This window comes from Nyctereutes procyonoides, unplaced genomic scaffold (genome assembly GCF_905146905.1).
Source record: "Nyctereutes procyonoides isolate TBG_1078 unplaced genomic scaffold, NYPRO_anot_genome, whole genome shotgun sequence".
NCBI lineage: Eukaryota > Metazoa > Chordata > Mammalia > Carnivora > Canidae > Nyctereutes > Nyctereutes procyonoides.
This window is the reverse complement of record NW_026575140.1, coordinates 32,827,773-32,844,691: the sequence shown is the minus strand read 5'-3', so window position 1 is coordinate 32,844,691 and position 16,919 is coordinate 32,827,773. Positions and strand designations below refer to the sequence as shown.

Here is a 16,919-nt window from a genome sequence, read left to right as displayed (position 1 = left end):
GACAGGGGGGGATGGGGTGGCAGGAGGCGGGGCGGCCCCGGCCTGGCGGGGCGGGGTCACGCTGGGGGTGCGCGCCCGCCTTGCCCAGTCCGGCCCGGCCCTCCTACGCTGCCCCTGGCGAGTCTTGGTCGGGGCGCAGTGCCAGGCCCTGACGTCCGCAGCGCCCGGGCCACCAGCCCTCCGGCTCCAGTCTCGGCGGCAGGTGGTGCTCGGGCGCTGCGGCCCCTGCGCGCCCCACACTCGCTGCTGCAGCAGGCGCGAGGCCGCCAGAGCCAGAGGATCCCTGCAAGGCAGGGGGCAGGCGCCCCGGAGCGGCGCTGGCCGCGTTGGTGTTGGCACGGAAATGGGCATGTAGACGGCGGGCAGCGCGGGAGCGGACGGGTCGGCCCTGCCCGCCGCGGTCCTGTAGGACGTGCTAACTGTGCGTCTTGGCATCTCCCAGGCGCCATAGGGCTGGATGGCCCAGGGCTCGCGCTGAAGCTCAGCAAGGCTGCAGGCCAGTCCCCAGGTCTCCAGGCATCAGGGCTGCAGTCCAGTACTGTCAGAGGGGGCGGGGGGGAGGGCGCGACTGGACGGCCAGACAGGTGAGCTCTTGACAGGCTTGCGGTGTGATATAGTTTGGATTTGGCTGTTGCATACTTTGGATTCTGTTTGATGTCATGTCAGAGGAGTTTTGGTTGTTTTGAGTGTGTGTGTGGGGTGGAGGGTGTGTGTGTGATAGATAATTCTGCTTGTCAGTTCTCTGCGTTCAGAAGTGATTGAAGAAATGAGGAAAGGTGCCAAACAGTTCTTCCTGGTAGGCACCTGTGGGGCTGGGGATGAGGCAGGCAAATGGAAGTCCAGGCAAACCCGGTCCTTCCTAGCAGGTCCCCTCCTGGCCTGTTGCTCCAGGTGCAACAAGTATCTGAATGCCTTGCTCCCGCTTTAGGTGCCCCTGTGACACCCCGGTCTGCATGGTGCCTGAGGGGACAAGATTCGGGGCTGAGATCCGGGTGATGACAGCCCTGCACTTACTTTAGGCCTTCGGAAGGCAGGTGTCTTCGTGCTGGGCCTCGTTGGGTTTCCTGGGCTCTGTCTCAGGGCTTCACCCCAGTCCCTCATGGGCCAGACTCCCCTGCACCCCCACCCAGGATGTCCACCTTGGTCTTAGCCAGAGCTGCTACGTGACAGTAGCCTGTGATTCACCAAGTTTGGCCAGTTGACTGTGCCCCTCATGGTGTTGATTCAAACAGCATCATCAGGCACAGCCCGTGGTACAGGGAAAGGGGTGGCCGCTGCCTGTTGCATGTCGTGTCAGTGTCATGTAACTGTATTCTATTGAATAAAGGCAATTTGCCAACTTCCTAGCTAAGTGGGATTTAATCTTTATGGCTTTTAAAAGTTCTTCCAATAAAATATTCACAAATAGGGAAAATCTCTTATTTCTACACTCTCCTAAGGTATGTTTTGGAAATCCTTCTGTCTCCAAGAGCTGGCAGTTCCTTGAGATAAGAAAAACTATTACCCAACAGAACAGACCCAGATGTCCGCCCGTTTGGTTGAGGTGGTAAATACCAGAAGTGTAAAACTGCCTTTTAAAAACCATTTTCTCCAGACTTGCTTGCTGGCTGCCTGTTTGGTTTGCTGTGTTCTGTGTCGGCATGGCTGCTAGTTTCCAACAGGAAATCTTGGTGGCTGTCAAATTTGTGACCCAAGAAGTAGCCGCTAAATGTCTGGAATGCTGACACGAGACTGGTTTGTGTGCTAAGGTAAGTTATAGTCTTGCTAACGTGTATCTGTCCCTTGAGTCCTCACGCTCTGTCTTGAGTCTTTTTGTTTTTTTGAGAGGTTGAGAGAGAGTGAGCTGTTGCTTGCTCACGCACCAGTGGGGTTGGGTTGAGGGCGGGGGGGCAGAGGAAGAGAGAGAGAGAATCTTTTTTTTTTTTTTTTTTGGAGAGAGAATCTTAATCAGACTCTGTGGTGAGCGTGGAGCCTGATGGGGCTTATCTCATGAGCCTGAGATCACAACCTGAGCTAAAACCAAGATTTGGGTGCTTCACTGACTGTGTCACCCAGGCACCGTGCTTCAGAGTGGTTTTAAACATCTGTAGTGACTGCCTCTGCAGGGATTTGGGTGCTAGGCAGGGCTACAGCCTATAAGCTCTGTGGACAATGTCAGAGGACAGCATTTCTGGTAAAAGAAGAAAAATAACTCTTTGGGTGAATTTCCCACTGAAACGGGTGCTTTTTTTTCTCTCTAGCCTCTCTGGGTTTGGTTGCTGCCTCCTGACTGCTGACCCTGGTCCATTTCCCACTTGCTACCTCCTCCCTGCACAGCCCGGTGGGACCTTCTGAAGTAAAGTAGTGGGTCCTAATACCAGGAGGGGTGGGCACCTGATGTCACATGGGGCATGCTCAGCGTGTGCTGGGCCCTGGGGACATCAGTGATGGAGCCCAGGCAAAGTGGTAGGTGTAAAGGAATGATGGAGAGACCTGGAAAGCTACCTGGCCCATGTCACGAGGGTGCTAGGATACTGTGCTAAGATGTTTCTGAGGCCCAGGAACTGAGTGCCCTGTGCCCATAGTGACATGTAGGAAGGGACAATGGGGTTGTTGGAGGTTCAGGGTCAGGCCTGAACCAAGGTGCCACCATGCTGGATGGAGATGCCAAAGCAGAGGGCAGACCTCATGACTGGTGGGGATCAGGTGCTGGAGGGGAGACAAGGGGACCCCAGGGCTAGGGCTGTGGGTGTCTCCAGAGCAGGCTGCTCCTCTGTCCTCCACCATCTTCCTCAGGGGGTGCTGGTCTGGGTACCCGAGGTGAGGGGCCAGAGGAAGCCCACGGCTCAGCGGGTCCCATCTGACTGTGTCCCACGCAGGTTTCTGGGTTCCTGTGAGGAGAACAGCCCTGGGAAGGCTGGCAGTTCCCCTGCTAGGCATGGGGTACAACTGATTGTGTGTGAATGCAGTGGAGGCTGGCCAGAAGCACCTCTTGCTACAGGCTGGACTGTGCTGCTGCCCCACGTGGCACTGCCGTGGGCTAAAGCCCAGTCCTGGCTTCTCACAGAAACTTCTGGGCACTCTTCCACCCCGCTACCTCATTTTTTGCCCATGGCCATAGAGCCAGGCCAGGCGTGGGCTACAACTCATTCTCCTTGGTGTGCCCCCTATGTCTTGTTGGAAATGATCATGTATTGTAAGGGCAGTGGGCAGGCAGGTGTGGCCGGCTGGGCAGGTTGAGGGCATGCCATCCTGGCAAAGAATGACTCATGCCACTTGGGTCCTTACCTGCTCTGAGTCCTTTATTCTGTGTGGAGCCTGTTTTGGGGCTCTGCAGATGGGCTTCTCCTGCCATCAGGGATCTTTAGTTGGCCTGTCTGCCCACACTCGTCTAGGTTTGTGGTTGCCTGGGATGAGATGCATGCTGGCTGAGTGTCGCTCAGCAGGAGCATCTGGGGAGAGCAAGGAGTAGCCCAGTGTGACCTGCCCAGTGCTGCCATTTCTGGTGGGTTCTTGGCATGGAAGAGGATTGGCAGAGGAAGGCAGGGTAGGGGTTCGGACCTGTGCATTAAGGGGCATGCCACCACGCTGCCAGCAGGCCACCAGCTCAGGCTGTGCTGCTCTGTCCAAGTCAGACGTCTGTAGCAGCTGCTAATGGGCAGGCACCAGGCAGGTGGCTGAGGCCACACATGGAGGGCCCGCTGTACCTCCTTGCCCAGGTGCGGCCCACAGGATGCCTCCCCTCATCTGCAGCTTGCTGGCATTTAAGAGTCACAGGCATTCTTGGGGGGGCGGGGGGCGTCCATACTGTGGCTGACCTGGGCTTGGCTGTGTTCTGTGGAAGAGAGAAGTTTTTGGTAACGGAGCCTGCAGCGGTCTCAGGCCCAGGTGCCGTGCCTTAGCAAGGGCCAGAGACCGGAAGGGAAGGGGGCTGAGAAACAGCAGTATGGGGAGGCCAAGTGGCCCAAGAGGTGAGGCTCTCGAGATGAACAAGCAATGAGGAGTTTCTTTGAGGAAAGGCTCATAATTAGTCCATGGGTTGGAAAGGTTTGTCCTAAGACATCCACCTGCTTCTGTGAAAGCCCCAGAGGTCCTGCCTGCACAAGGTGAAGCAGCAGCTGCCATAGGGAACCCGTCCAGGAGGGAGGAGAATGTGCAGACGTTGGAGCTGGCTAGGTGGTTCATACCCCTGAGAATATGAGGCGGTCATTGACTCAAACACCAGGCTGGGCATGGACTGAGGCCCAGCCCCATGGGCAGTGCCCCTTCCCTGCCTATCCTGTGCTGGACATGGGTCTTGGCGTGGACCTGGGCAGACAGTGGATGTCAGAGGGCCCATGGGGCTCGGCCCCTGCTCCTGGCAAAACCTGGCCACTGCCCCTCCTCACTGCTCACCTGTGGCCTCAGCTGGCTGGCAGTGTTTCCTGAGGGAGCCAGGCCTGTGATATGGTGAATGTCAGATTTGGGGGTGGGGCAGGACCCAGGACCCTGGAGAGGGGCCTAAGTAGAGGCGTGATAAGTGGTTTTCCTCCATATTGCTGGCCAGTGTCATGTGGCCAGGCGGGGCCACTGGGCACACATGGGAGCTGGAAGGAGCCTGTCTGCTCTTTAGCTCCTTTTCCAGCCTCAGGGCCCTGCTGGCAACACTGCAGACCATGTCCAGAAATGGCGTGCTGATTGCTCGCTTACTATCGGGGAGTCTCTGGGTCCTCTCCGAGTCCTGTTGACTTTCTCTCTTAACAGTTACTCAAATCTATTTGTGTCATTAATTTAAAAAACTTTGTTGAAGAAACACATCTAACACAGGTCCCAGGTCATAAGGGATCCAGATTTGCGAAGTGAATAGGCATGTAGTTAGCACCCAGGTCAAGACATAGTGTGTCCCTGGGTCCCAGAGTCCCTGGGGCTGCCTCCAGCAGGTTCCCTGCTGCCATCACCCTGAGTTTGCTTGCCCTGTTTGTGTACTTTCCATAAATGGATTCAGATAGCAGGCACCTGGCGGCTTTCCTTGCACATCTGCGGAGCTGGCCCGTGCATCGCGTGGTGGGTTTGTGCTCCCAGGGAGTATGTCACATCTCATGACCAGTTCACCTGGAAGGGCATGGGATCAGAGCTGCTCTGTACACAGCCTCCACTGCCCTCTGGTACAAATCCGGAGTGGGTGGGCCACAGTTCTCCAGGGAAGACCCCAGAAGTGGGGCCCTGAGTGACCCCAGGCACTGTCCACTGCCCTAGGGCAGCGTTCCATTCGGAGGCAGTGGCCTGGTGGCCGGAACCTGTGTTTATTAGTCTTTGGGCAGATGCCCCTTTACTCTTGGGTCACCTGCTTTGTGTCCATCTGAGTTCCCCATATGCTCTAGAGACAAGCCCTCTGTGGTGCCTGCACACACTGGTTCCTGACGTCAGCGCAGTGTCACTTACCAACTGGCTGCATGAGAGAGAGTCTGGGTTTTTGTGAAGGCTTTATTTATTTGACAGCACAAGTTGGGGGAGAGGGAGAAGCAGACGCCTTGCTGAACAAAGAACCTGATGTGGGGCTCCATCCCAGGACCCTGGGATTGTTAGCTGAGGGCAGATGCTTAACCGACTGAGCGCCCCCTGGGTGTCCCAAATCCACTAATTTTAGAACAAATGTGTACTGATGGCCCACTCTGCCGACCACCCAGAACTGGATCTCTGAGCACAGGCGGCCACTCTTTGGGTATTCGCCAAGTCTTGTTCCCTGGGGGTCCGCTGGCCTCTCTCTAGGACTGCCCCTGGACCTCTGCTTGTGTTCACCACAGCATCTCATAGTGGCTGGAGCGGCCTTTCCAAAGAAGGGTCCTACCTTTCCTCCAGGACAGGTGCCATGTTGCATCTCTGCAGCTTGTGTCCCTTGCTGCTGGCCAGTGGCCAGGTGCACCTCCTTTGGGCTGTAGCACACATGCTTATCACGCTTCTCTCTGCCTCAGGGCATTTGCACATGCCCTCATGCCCCTCCCTGCCTAGTTCTCCGAGACGTGTCCCCCCCCCTTCTTCCCCCGTCTCCCTGGCAGCCCTCTCAGAACTGGTGAGAGCCTGTGTGGCCTTCTCCATGTGGCCTGAGGGTACCGTCTGCCTGCAGGTCCCGGAGCAGTCCTGCCCACCATGGACCCAGACCCCCAGGCAGGTGTGCAGGTGGGCATGCGTGTGGTACGCGGCGTGGACTGGAAGTGGGGCCAGCAGGATGGCGGTGAGGGCGGCGTGGGCACAGTGGTGGAGCTCGGCCGCCATGGTAGCCCCTCGACCCCCGACCGCACGGTAGTTGTGCAGTGGGACCACGGCACCCGCACCAACTACCGCGCTGGCTACCAGGGTGCCCACGACCTGCTGCTCTATGACAACGCCCAGATCGGTGTGTGCGGCTGTGGTGGTGGTGGGGAGGGGCTGAAGGGTCCACACTCGCTGACCCCGCCCTGCCCCCAGGCGTCCGCCACCCCAACATCATCTGCGACTGCTGCAAGAAGCACGGCCTGCGAGGCATGCGCTGGAAGTGCCGCGTCTGCTTCGACTACGACCTGTGCACGCAGTGCTACATGCACAACAAGCATGACCTCACCCACGCCTTCGAGCGCTACGAGACAGCCCACTCGCGCCCGTGAGTTCTGCCTGCTGCCCCTGTGGCCGTGCGCTGCTCTGGAGGGCTCGAGGCTTTGGTGGCACCGCCTCCCAGCTTGCCCGTGCCCCAGGTTTGGGACAAGCAAGCATGCGCCTGAGCAGGCCTTGGCCCCCTGGAGTGGTGGGGGTGGGGAGGCATTCCCCTCCGGGCTGTGGCTGGAGCCCTTTCTGAGCTGCTTCCTGGAGGAGCAGCCAAGGTCGGGGTCACCACAGAGGCCTGGCGGTCGCCACCGACCCCCACCCCCTGTGGAAGGGTAACCCAAACCAACCATTGGAGTAGGTCTGCAGGGGTGGATGCTGTGCGCAGGGTCTTGTCCTGGCAGTGGCCCTGGAGGGGTGGAGGAGGAGGGAGCACTGAGCGGACCTGTGTGTGGCTGTGTGGCCAGTGTCCGCCATGGGAGCCCTGGGCACCCGGTGCTGGGAACTAACCCAGAGGGACAGCTGGGGAGACGCTGTTGGCCTGCAGGGGGCCTCCTTCGCTGAGGGTGGGCAGTGGATGAAGCTGGGAGGTGTCCCCGGGCTGGGGTGGCTGTCTAGATGCCCCGAGACCCCACCTACAAGGTCTCATGTGGCAGGTGCATGCTCGGTACCAGCCACCTGCTGCCCAGAGTGGGAGTAGGGGTCGGCGGTCTGTGGCTACCTCTGGGGGAGCCCGTGTTACTGGTTCTGTTTCTTTGTGCCAAGACGTACCCTGAGAGCCAGGCTATGCACTGAGCTCTGGGGACAACCCTGACAGCAGGTGGCTCATTAGGAGGCACCAGGTGTGGAGGGACAGCACGAGGCCATGCTGCAAGGGGCCTAGGGGAGGACAATGACCTGCCAGGCCAGCCATCCTGGGGCAACAACTGGGTGGGCCAGAGGGCTCGCACTACTGCCCTGCTTGTCGCAAGTGCCCACTCGCTTTCTTGCAGGGTCACGCTGAGTCCCCGCCAGGGCCTCCTGAGGATCCCATTGAGGGGCATCTTCCAGGGGGCGAAGGTGGTGCGGGGCCCTGACTGGGAGTGGGGTTCGCAGGATGGTGAGTGAGGGTCTGGGCTGTCAGTGGCCGTGGCTAAGCTTCCTGGCATAGGCTGAGCCTGCGACGGGGCCCTTGTCTCCCCAGGAGGGGAAGGGAAGCTGGGCCGAGTGGTGGACATCCGTGGCTGGGATGTGGAGACGGGCCGGAGTGTGGCCAGTGTGACGTGGGCTGATGGCACCACCAATGTGTACCGTGTGGGCCACAAGGGCAAGGTGGACCTCAAGTGTGTGAACGAGGCAGCTGGTGGCTTCTACTACAAGGAGCACCTCCCGAGGCTTGGTAGGGGTCCCAGGGATGGCACCCTGCCTGCCCAGCTACCCTCCTGCCCTTGCTGTGTCCTGGGGCAGTGTTGGGTGGGGGCTGACCTGTGACATGGCCGGGGGTGGGGGATGCTGCCAAGGTGGGATGCCACTGAGGAGGGGGGCCTGTCGCCCACCCCCAGGTAAGCCAGCAGAGCTGCAGCGCAGGGTGAGTGCCGACAGCCAGCCTTTCCAGCACGGGGACAAGGTTAAGTGTCTGCTGGACACAGACATCCTGAGGGAGATGCAGGAAGGCCACGGCGGGTGGAACCCCAGGATGGCGGAGGTGAGCCGCCCCACCCGCTGAGCCCCCTGTGCCCTTCCTGTCCCTGTGTCCTCTGGACCCCCAGCCCTCCCGCTCCACCCAGCCACAGCCTCCGTGACCCGCCACAGTTTATCGGACAGACGGGCACCGTGCACCGCATCACGGACCGTGGGGATGTGCGTGTGCAGTTCGGCCGTGAGACCCGCTGGACCTTCCACCCTGGGGCTCTCACCAAGGTGCATGGGGGGCTGGGCTGAGCCCCAACTGTTCGCTTCTGCACCCCGTCTGTGTACCTGCTCGGCTTTGGGAATGCCCTTCTCCAGCCCTGAAGGAAGAGGGGAGGGCTTCATGGGGTCCAGAGAGGCTGAGTTGCACAGGGAGGGGACTCAGTCATGAGAGTGTGGTGCTGGGGGAGGCGGGGGCTGGCAGCCCAGGCCCTGACCTTTTTCCTCCTGGCCTGAGGGACCCACTGCAACATTAGAGGTGGGAGGTGACTTTCTAAAATGTCCTGGTGGGTGTGGTGTGGGGAGCATGTGGGACTGGTGGGGAGGCCCTTGAGGAAGAGGGTGAACACTTAACCAGGCAGTGGGCACAGGGCTGGGTATAGTGAGTGCTGCTGGGGAGCAGGGTGGTTTGGTTGGGGGCCCTGACTGGGGGCTTATACCCCTCTCACTGGCTCTGGACCTGGAGTCCTGGCCTGGGGGTTGGGGGGTGTCAGGAGTCAGACAGGGGAGGGCACAGGTGTGGATAAGTGGCTAGGAAAGGCTTGGGGATGGGGGAGGAATGGTTCCTGACCCCACCTCCCACGGCTCTTGTGCCAGGGCCCCACCCCCACCCCCTGGGCTGGTCCAGACTAGTTTTGGCCATGCCGTCTGCTCCTCTGTCAGTGTGTAGGGACAGGCCTGCCTTGGCCTTCACCCATGTTGGCTTTGGTCTGGTCTGGATGCCACTGCCCAGTTCTATGGCTGTCACTCCCATGGCTCTGGGGCTGGCCACCCAGGGCTGCCCTGGTCACTTGTGGCCCTCATCCAGCTCTCAGATGGGGGCTGGGGTCAGGTTCACGCCTGTCAGTCCTTTGGAGCTCCGTGGAGGTGCCTTCCCACCCCACGGCCTTGGGTAGCCACACATGCTTGGGGGTGCCCCTCATGTGCCCCTCTCTCTCACTCAGCACAATGCCTTCTGGGTGGGCGATGTGGTACGGGTCATCGATGACCTTGACACAGTGAAGCGGCTGCAGGCTGGGCATGGCGAGTGGACAGATGACATGGCCCCCGTGAGTACTGCTGATCCCACCCCCACCCCACCTCTCTCACCTGGTGGGAGATCTGCCCATGACCCTCCTCTCTCCCCACCTAGGCCCTGGGCCGCATTGGGAAGGTGGTGAAAGTTTTCAGAGACGGTAACCTGCGTGTGGCAGTCGGTGGTCAGCTGTGGACCTTCAGCCCCTCCTGCCTGGTGGCCTACCGGCCTGAGGAGGATGCCAACCTGGATGTGGCCGAACGTGCCAGGGAGAACAAAAGTGGGTGTGCCCACCTTGGGTGGCCGGCAGGAGGCAGGGCTGCCCTTGGCCTCCACTTAACTGAAGCCCTGCCCCACCCAGGCTTCCTGAGTGTTGCCCTGGAGAAGCTTCGAGCCCAGAAGAGTGACCTGGAGCACCCAGGGAGACTGGTGGTGGAGGTGGCCTTGGGCAGTATGGCCGGGGCTCTGGACCAGCTGAGGCGGCACCCAGAGCAGGCAAGGCCCTGACACTCGCCCTACCTGCCATCCTCCCTTCCACTGGCCTGCCCCAAGGATGGGCTGGAGGGCTGGGGACTGACCTGCTGGCTCTCCTGGTAGGTGGACACCAAGAACCAGGGCAGGACCGCCCTGCAGGTGGCCGCCTACCTAGGCCAGGTGGAGCTGGTGCGGCTGCTGCTGCAGGCACGAGCGGGCATGGACCTGGCAGATGATGAGGGCAATACGGCGCTGCACTATGCAGCCTTGGGGTGAGGCCCTGGCAGGGACACGGTGGGGGCTGGGGTGCAGGTCCAGCCAGTAGGCACAGGACCCTCCTGCTTCCTCTTCTGTCAGGAACCAGCCTGAGGCTGCCCGGTTGCTCCTGAGCTCTGGGTGTGGGGCCAATGCTCTTAACAGCACCCGGAGCGCAGCACTGCATGTGGCTGTGCAGAGGGGCTTCCTGGAGGTGGTGAAGGTTCTCTGTGAACGTGGCTGTGACGTCAACCTGCCTGTAAGTGTGGAGTCCTTTGGCTGTACCCCTGGGCCCAAGGATACAGTGGCATTTACCTTCCTGCTGGGTGACCATTGACCACTGCCGGCAGGATGCACACGCGGACACACCTCTGCACTGTGCCATCTCGGCGGGCGCCGGCGCCAGCGGCATCGTGGAGGTCCTCACTGAGGTGCCGGGTGTTGATGTCACGGCCACTAACAGCCAGGGCTTCACCCTTCTGCATCATGCATCCCTCAAGGGCCACACGCTGTGAGTGTGGGGTGGGTGCAGCTGGTGGCCAAGCTCCCGTGGTGCTGCTGGGACACTGAGGCCATTCTGGACCCCAGACACGTCTCCCTGCTCCCACAGAGCTGTCAGGAGGATTCTAGCTCGGGCACGACAGCTGGTGGACGCCAAGAAGGAGGATGGCTTCACAGCCTTACACCTGGCTGCCCTCAACAACCACCGGGAAGTGGCCCAGATTCTCATCCGAGAGGTGTGGACCAGCACAGGGCCTCGGGGGCCAGGGCTGACCTGGGGTCCGTGGGCTGAGCCTTTACCTCTTCTCAGGGCCGCTGCGATGTGAACGTTCGCAACCGTAAGCTCCAGTCCCCCCTGCACCTGGCTGTGCAGCAGGCCCATGTGGGGCTGGTGCCGCTGCTGGTGGATGCGGGCTGCAGTGTCAATGCCGAGGACGAGGAAGGGGACACAGCCTTGCACGTGGCCCTGCAGCGTCATCAGCTGCTGCCCCTGGCAGCAGATGGGGCCGGGGGGGACCCAGGGCCCTTGCAGCTGCTGTCCAGGGTGAGGAAGTGTGGATCTGGGTACTGAAGAGGTGGGCCAGAGAGCCTGGCTGCAGGCCAGAAGTGGGGCCTGAGGGACTGGCCACCTCCACTGTGGGTGTCTGACCAGGGAGCCAGGCCTTCTTGGGGGTGGGTGAGTCCAGGGGACTGCGGTTTGCTAAAGGTGTTTTCTATGACCTCAGTCACCGCAGAGTGGCCCAGGTTCCCTGAGAAGATGTGCTCCTGGCCGGCTTGGGAAGGGGATAGGGCACACACAGCAGGGCAGGGTGGGGTCCATCAGAACTCTGCCCCTACCCCGGAGTTCCCTGGCTGGGCGCTTGGCCCGGCCACCTGCCTCCCTCCTGTTCCAGCAGCCTCACACCGAAGCCCCGGGGGCCGGGTGCTGGGAGAGGCTCCTGCATGCCCAGGGCCTGCCTTCACCGGCCTGCCTGTGTCTGCCGTCCAGCTCCAGGCCTCAGGCCTCCAGGGCAGTGGGGAGCTGACGGTGGGAGCGGCGGTCGCATGCTTCCTGGCACTGGAGGGCGCCGACGTGAGCTACACCAACCACCGGGGCCGCAGCCCGCTGGACCTGGCCGCCGAGGGCCGCGTACTCAAGGCCCTGCAGGGCTGTGCACAGCGCTTCCGGTGAGCCCGGCGGGGTGGGGGGCGGGCCCCGGTGCCCCGGGCCCGTTCAAGCCCCCTCCTCCAACCGCAGGGAGAGGCACGCGGGCGGCAGCGGGGGTGCGGCCCCGGGCCCGAGGCTGGTGCTTGGCACCCCCAACACCGTGACGAACCTGCACGTGGCTGCGCCGTCGGGGCCCGAGGCGGCCGAGTGCCTGGTGTGCTCGGAGCTGGCCCTGCTGGTGCTGTTCTCGCCGTGCCAGCACCGCACTGTGTGCGAGGGTGAGTGCGGGGGGCCGGGGGGCATGTCCCCGGTCCCCTTGGGCCCGCCCAACCGGGCTCCGGCTTCCTCTCCCCTCCCCCGCTCCCCGCAGAGTGCGCGCGCAGGATGAAGAAGTGCATCAGATGCCAAGTGGTCATCGGCAAGAAGCTGCGGCCAGGTGGGTGGCTCAGCCCGGCCCGCGTCTGTGCGCACGTCCGGCCCCCGCCGCCCCGCCCCTGACCCCGATCCCCCCCGCAGACGGCACAGAGGTGGCCAGCGCGACCCCCGCGTCCGGCCCGCCGCGGCAGCTGGTGGAGGAGCTGCAGAGTCGCTACCGGCAGATGGAGGAGCGCATCACCTGCCCCATCTGCATCGACAGCCACATCCGCCTCGTGTTCCAGTGCGGCCACGGCGCGTGCGCACCCTGCGGCGCCGCGCTCAGCGCCTGCCCCATCTGCCGCCAGCCCATCCGCGACCGCATCCAGATCTTCGTGTAGCCCGCCCCCCCCCCCCCCCCCGCACTCCCGGCCGCGCCCCGCCACGTTCCGGAGCCACGTCCCGCCGTTGTCTTCGCAAGCCCCCACCACGTGTTTTATAAAAAGATTCTCGGACTTTTACGTCTGTTGCCTGCCTGGGGCGGGGTGGGGGCGGGTGGCGCAGGTCCGCCGCTGCCCTGGCTCTGCGCTCTGGGCCGGGCCCCCGCGTCCAGCGGTGTCCAGCGTCCATCGTCCTGGCCTGGGTTCGTGGAAGGACGGCCCCCAGGAGCGTGATGTCCCCCAGAAGCCAAGGATTGGCCATTACCCCAGTGTCTGTCGGGGGTGGGGGTGTCTCCCTCCGACCCCTGCCCCTTCCTCCTCCCCTGGGCGGGCTGTGCAGTCGCCTCTGACCCGGGTCCCTGCTTGGCAGGGAGTTGGGGGAGGTGTTAGTTTTCAGCCTGAGACCCCTAAGGTCTTGGGACCATGGAGCGTGGGAGGCAGACACAGGGCTGGAGGACCTCGTGTGGGGGCAAATATTTAGCCTTGGAGAGCGGGCGCAGCACTCGCCTGGGCTCTGGCTGGCAGGGCGCTTTCCAAGAACCACCCGGAATGCTCCCCCAGAGCCTCAGGGCTGTCGGCCAGCAGCTTGGCACTGACCCCGCTGGCCTGCTGTGCTGTCACTGGGCGCCAGGCCTGGATGGAGAATGGGGACGGCCAAGCCCCCCCAGCCGGTCTGGCCCTCTGCCTCTCCCTCTGCTCCCAGTCCCTCTGGCCAGGCGTCCCCAATCCCAGGTCCCCCAGTCCCGAGGGGCCCACACCAATAACCCTTTGAGGCTGGAGGCTTCTGGCCTCAGGACGCTGCTTCCTCGCCTCCCCATCCGGCTGTTCAGACCTTGGCCCCAGCCAGGGGAACAGTTCTTGGCTCCCACAGCCGCCGCACTCCATGCGCTTCCCCACTAGCTCCCATGGGGTCTCTTCCCTCCAGCTCCCGTAGCTGGGTCCTCCCTGGCACCATCCCCATGCCGCCTGCCCCCTCTCCTGCGTCTCGCCCCGACCTCTTTCCTGCCCAGTGCCCAGTACTCCACTCTCCTCATCCCCACCCCTCTCAGAGACCTGGTCAGGCAGCTGCAAGGGCAGGGGACAGGTCCCAAGTTGGCTAGAATGCAGGCTCCACTCCCAGGTCTCATTCAGGAGTAGGGGGACTGGGGGACACCCCATCCAGGAAAAGAGCTCTCTCAGGACCCCAACTGACTACCCTTCCCTGGGCCTGAGCCTCCGGCATCTATCCCTTCCCTTGCTGCTGGGCCCTCCTCGTCCCCCCCTCCTCAAGTGACCCCGCCCAGCAGGCCCTGCCCAGGCTGCTGCCACCGACCCACAGGCCCCGGGTCCACACTCCAGGCAGGCGGCGAGGCTGTCCTGACGGCGGGACGGCCAGCTGGTTCCCTTCAGGGGCGCGCCTCCCCCAGCACCCACCCCTGTAACCGGAGCCGATTGCAGCGCCTCCCCGCCCAGCCCCAGTGGGCTCTAGGCCCCGACAGCGAGTCCGCAGGCGCCATGGGCCTCGGGGCCTGCGTGTCCTCAGCAGCGGGGGCCCAAGCCCAGGCTCGCTGGCTGAGAGCTGTGCTGGGCGCCCTGTGCCTGCTGCCGGTGCTCCTGCTGCTGGCGCGGCCCGGGGCCCCTGCAGCCCGGCTGGGGGCCAGCGCAGCACAGGTGAGAGCAGCCGGGGATGGGCAGAGGGGCCAGTCGCCTGAGGGTCCAGGAGCCTGCGGGTCCCTGGTTGGGGGGAGGGAAGGGGGAGGGGGAAGCCGGCATCAGGCCTCCGGCTCCACCCACTCGGACCCCGCCTGTGGTCAGTCACCTTCCCCCCCACCCAGGCTGTAAAGTAACACCCTTGCTGGGGTGAAAAACCTGAAAATGCAGAGACCAAAAAAGGTCCCTGAACCACGCACCCCGCCCCATTTTCTTTAGTTCTTTCTCTGAGTGTTTTCAGATGTGGGGATGATCCCTACTTCCTCCCCAAGAGTACTCGCTTTCCTTGAAGGGAGACCTCGCTGCACCCTACCCTGTGGGTGTCTTCGCCACCCCAGGACCCAGTCCCCTGCCCCTCCAGGCACCCCGCAGACGCCGCTACACGCTGACCCCAGCCAGGCTGCGCTGGGACCACTTCAACCTCACCTACAGGTGTGACCGGGGCCCAGATGGTGGGGCTGAGGGAACTTGCCCAGCCTGGCCGCCACCTCTGACCTTGACCCCCATCCCAGGATCCTCTCCTTCCCACGGAACCTGCTGAGCCCCAGTGAGACCCGGCGGGGCCTGGCCACTGCCTTTCGCATGTGGAGTGACGTGTCCCCCTTCAGCTTCCGAGAGGTGGCCCCTGAGCAGCCCAGCGACCTGCGCATAGGTGGGCGCCGTGCCCCCGCCCCCACCTGGCCCTGTGGCCCCCTCTCAGCCCTGTGCTCCCCCAGGCTTCTACCCGGTCAACCATACGGACTGCCTGGTCTCCGCGCTGCACCACTGCTTCGATGGCCCAACAGGCGAGCTGGCTCACGCCTTCTTTCCCCCGCACGGCGGCATCCACTTTGATGACAGTGAATACTGGGTCCTGGGGCCCACACGCTACAGCTGGAAGAAAGGTGATGGCCTGGCCTCCTGTGGGGCCCTCTGCACCTTGGTGGGCAGAGCAGGAGGGCTTTGAGGGTGGTGGCTGCGATTTGGGGTTGAGGAGGCAGGAAGAAGAGGCTGGGAGGAGGCCATAGGCCTGGGTTCCAGGAGCCCCGAACCACCCCCCACCCCCGCCCCCTGCTGCTGGAGAGGGAACTGGAGTTACATTCCTGGGGGCCGAGCTCACTGCCTCTGCTGGCCTGGAACATTCTTATCTTCCCATGGCTGTGCTGAGGGAGGCTCTGTGGCCACACTGCAGATGTGGCCACGGCAAGTGAGGCTGGTGGGCAAAGCTGGGAGAGCTGGGCCAGGGTTCGAGGGCCTGACCCACGGGACCTTTAGGCGTTTGGCTCACTGACCTGGTGCACGTGGCGGCCCATGAGATTGGCCATGCGCTGGGCCTGATGCACTCACAGCATGGCCGGGCACTCATGCACCTTAATGCCACTCTGCGTGGCTGGAAGACCCTGTCGCAGGATGAGCTGTGGGGGCTGCACCGACTCTATGGTGAGTGCTGTGGGCAGGTGGGCAGGCCGGCGGGCTGGCAGGCCGGCCCTAAGGCCACGTTGCCCTCCTGCAGGCTGCCTAGACCGGCTATTCGTGTGCACATCCTGGGCTCGGAGGGGATTTTGTGACACCCGCCGGAGGCTCATGAAGAGGCTCTGCCCCAGCAGCTGTGACTTCTGCTATGGTGAGGCTGGGTCCCAATTCCTGGCTTGGGTCTGGTCAGAGGCAGGGCACTATGTGGCCCCTCTGACCCCTCTTCCCCCACACCGAATAGAGTTCCCCTTCCCCACGGTGGCCGCCACTGCACCACCACCCAGGACCAAGACCAGGCTGGTGCCTGAGGGCCGGAACGTGACCTTTCGATGTGGCCAGAAGATCCTTCACAAGAAAGGCAAAGTGTAGTGAGTGGCCCTGCCCCATGACCCCAAGGGGGGGGCAGTGGGGGCTCAGGACCCTGCCCAGCCCTCCTACCCTCCTCGCAGCTGGTACAAGGACCAGGAACCCCTGGAGTTCTCCTACCCTGGCTACCTGGCGCTGGGCGAGGCACATCTGAGCATCATTGCCAACGCCATCAACGAGGGCACGTACACGTGTGTGGTGCGCCGGCGGCAGCGTGTACTCAGCACCTACTCCTGGCGAGTCCGAGTGCGGGGCTGAATGTCCTGCCAGGCTGAGGCTGCTGATAAAGCACTTATTCTCTGAAGTCTGCGCACCCTTTCTTGGGAGGGTGGGGGACCAGCTTTGGGCTCTGTGGGGTGGGGCCACTCAGCTTGTGCTCAGCTTGACGTGGGGAGCCTGGGGCCAGGACTCCTGACTTCCCTGCAGTGGCCTGGGGTGTGGGTGCAGTCCTCAGAAGCCAAGGCCAAGAGGGTTTTTCCTGGCTGGTCCTTGAGAAATGGGGTAAACTGACACCCAAATGTGAACAGCATCTTTGGGAGAGCAGGCTGAACCCGAGGAGCCTGTGGGGCCTGGGTATGTGGTAGGTTTGCTCAGGGATGGGTGAGGCAGGAAGGCTGTGAAGGGCAGGCCTCTCGGGGGAGAGGGATGGGGGTTGGGGCGAGTGAGGCCCAGGAGTGGGGCCCCAAACAGGATCGGTGGTAGTGCCAATACAAGGGGCAGGTGGAAGGCCCGGGCAAGGGCAGGTGGCCCCCTTTGCCAGAGCTACACCCTGTCCAGCTAGACTGGGAGCTGGAGACCTGGCGGG

At 62.7% G+C, this 16,919-nt stretch overlaps 2 protein-coding genes across 9 annotated transcripts; both read left to right on the top strand.

Moving 5' to 3' along the window:
- Positions 1–1,594: 1,594 nt before the first annotated feature.
- MIB2 (MIB E3 ubiquitin protein ligase 2) lies at positions 1,595–12,683 on the top strand. Of its 7 annotated transcripts, none has more exons than XM_055306787.1 (20): positions 1,595–1,748; positions 2,241–2,335; positions 6,083–6,135; positions 6,424–6,595; positions 7,527–7,633; positions 7,718–7,912; positions 8,076–8,218; positions 8,326–8,433; positions 9,366–9,470; positions 9,554–9,716; positions 9,798–9,931; positions 10,034–10,182; positions 10,268–10,424; positions 10,516–10,676; positions 10,776–10,902; positions 10,977–11,210; positions 11,655–11,833; positions 11,904–12,091; positions 12,184–12,249; positions 12,330–12,683. In XM_055306787.1, the coding sequence occupies exons 4-20, from the start codon at positions 6,480–6,482 to the stop codon at positions 12,566–12,568; spliced, it is 2,571 nt and encodes an 856-aa protein (XP_055162762.1). In that variant the 5' UTR covers positions 1,595–1,748; positions 2,241–2,335; positions 6,083–6,135; positions 6,424–6,479; the 3' UTR covers positions 12,569–12,683. The 7 variants fall into 7 exon arrangements, with proteins under 7 accessions (XP_055162762.1, XP_055162760.1, XP_055162756.1 ...); XM_055306785.1 differs by having other exon boundaries at positions 6,083–6,352; positions 8,338–8,433; XM_055306781.1 differs by having other exon boundaries at positions 6,083–6,352.
- Positions 12,684–13,931: 1,248 nt separating this feature from the next.
- On the top strand, positions 13,932–16,418 carry MMP23B (matrix metallopeptidase 23B). Of its 2 annotated transcripts, none has more exons than XM_055306829.1 (8): positions 13,932–14,257; positions 14,589–14,728; positions 14,809–14,948; positions 15,082–15,180; positions 15,551–15,715; positions 15,789–15,899; positions 15,990–16,116; positions 16,198–16,418. In XM_055306829.1, exons 1-8 carry the CDS (start codon positions 14,102–14,104, stop codon positions 16,370–16,372), a joined length of 1,113 nt encoding a protein of 370 aa, XP_055162804.1. In that variant the 5' UTR covers positions 13,932–14,101; the 3' UTR covers positions 16,373–16,418. The 2 variants fall into 2 exon arrangements, with proteins under 2 accessions (XP_055162804.1, XP_055162803.1); XM_055306828.1 differs by having other exon boundaries at positions 13,933–14,257; positions 15,013–15,180.
- Positions 16,419–16,919: the final 501 nt, after the last annotated feature.

Coding starts and splice junctions, on each gene's coding strand:
- MIB2 (XM_055306783.1), top strand. CDS start 6,106: ATGGACCCAGACCCCCAGGCAGGTGTGCAGGTGGGCATGCGTGTGGTA. Junction 8,219..8,325: donor GGAACCCCAGGATGGCGGAG/GTGAGCCGCCCC, acceptor GACCCGCCACAG/TTTATCGGACAGACGGGCAC. Junction 9,932..10,033: donor TGAGGCGGCACCCAGAGCAG/GCAAGGCCCTGA, acceptor CTCTCCTGGTAG/GTGGACACCAAGAACCAGGG.
- MMP23B (XM_055306828.1), top strand. CDS start 14,102: ATGGGCCTCGGGGCCTGCGTGTCCTCAGCAGCGGGGGCCCAAGCCCAG. Junction 14,258..14,588: donor TGGGGGCCAGCGCAGCACAG/GTGAGAGCAGCC, acceptor CTTTCCTTGAAG/GGAGACCTCGCTGCACCCTA. Junction 16,117..16,197: donor CACAAGAAAGGCAAAGTGTA/GTGAGTGGCCCT, acceptor CCCTCCTCGCAG/CTGGTACAAGGACCAGGAAC.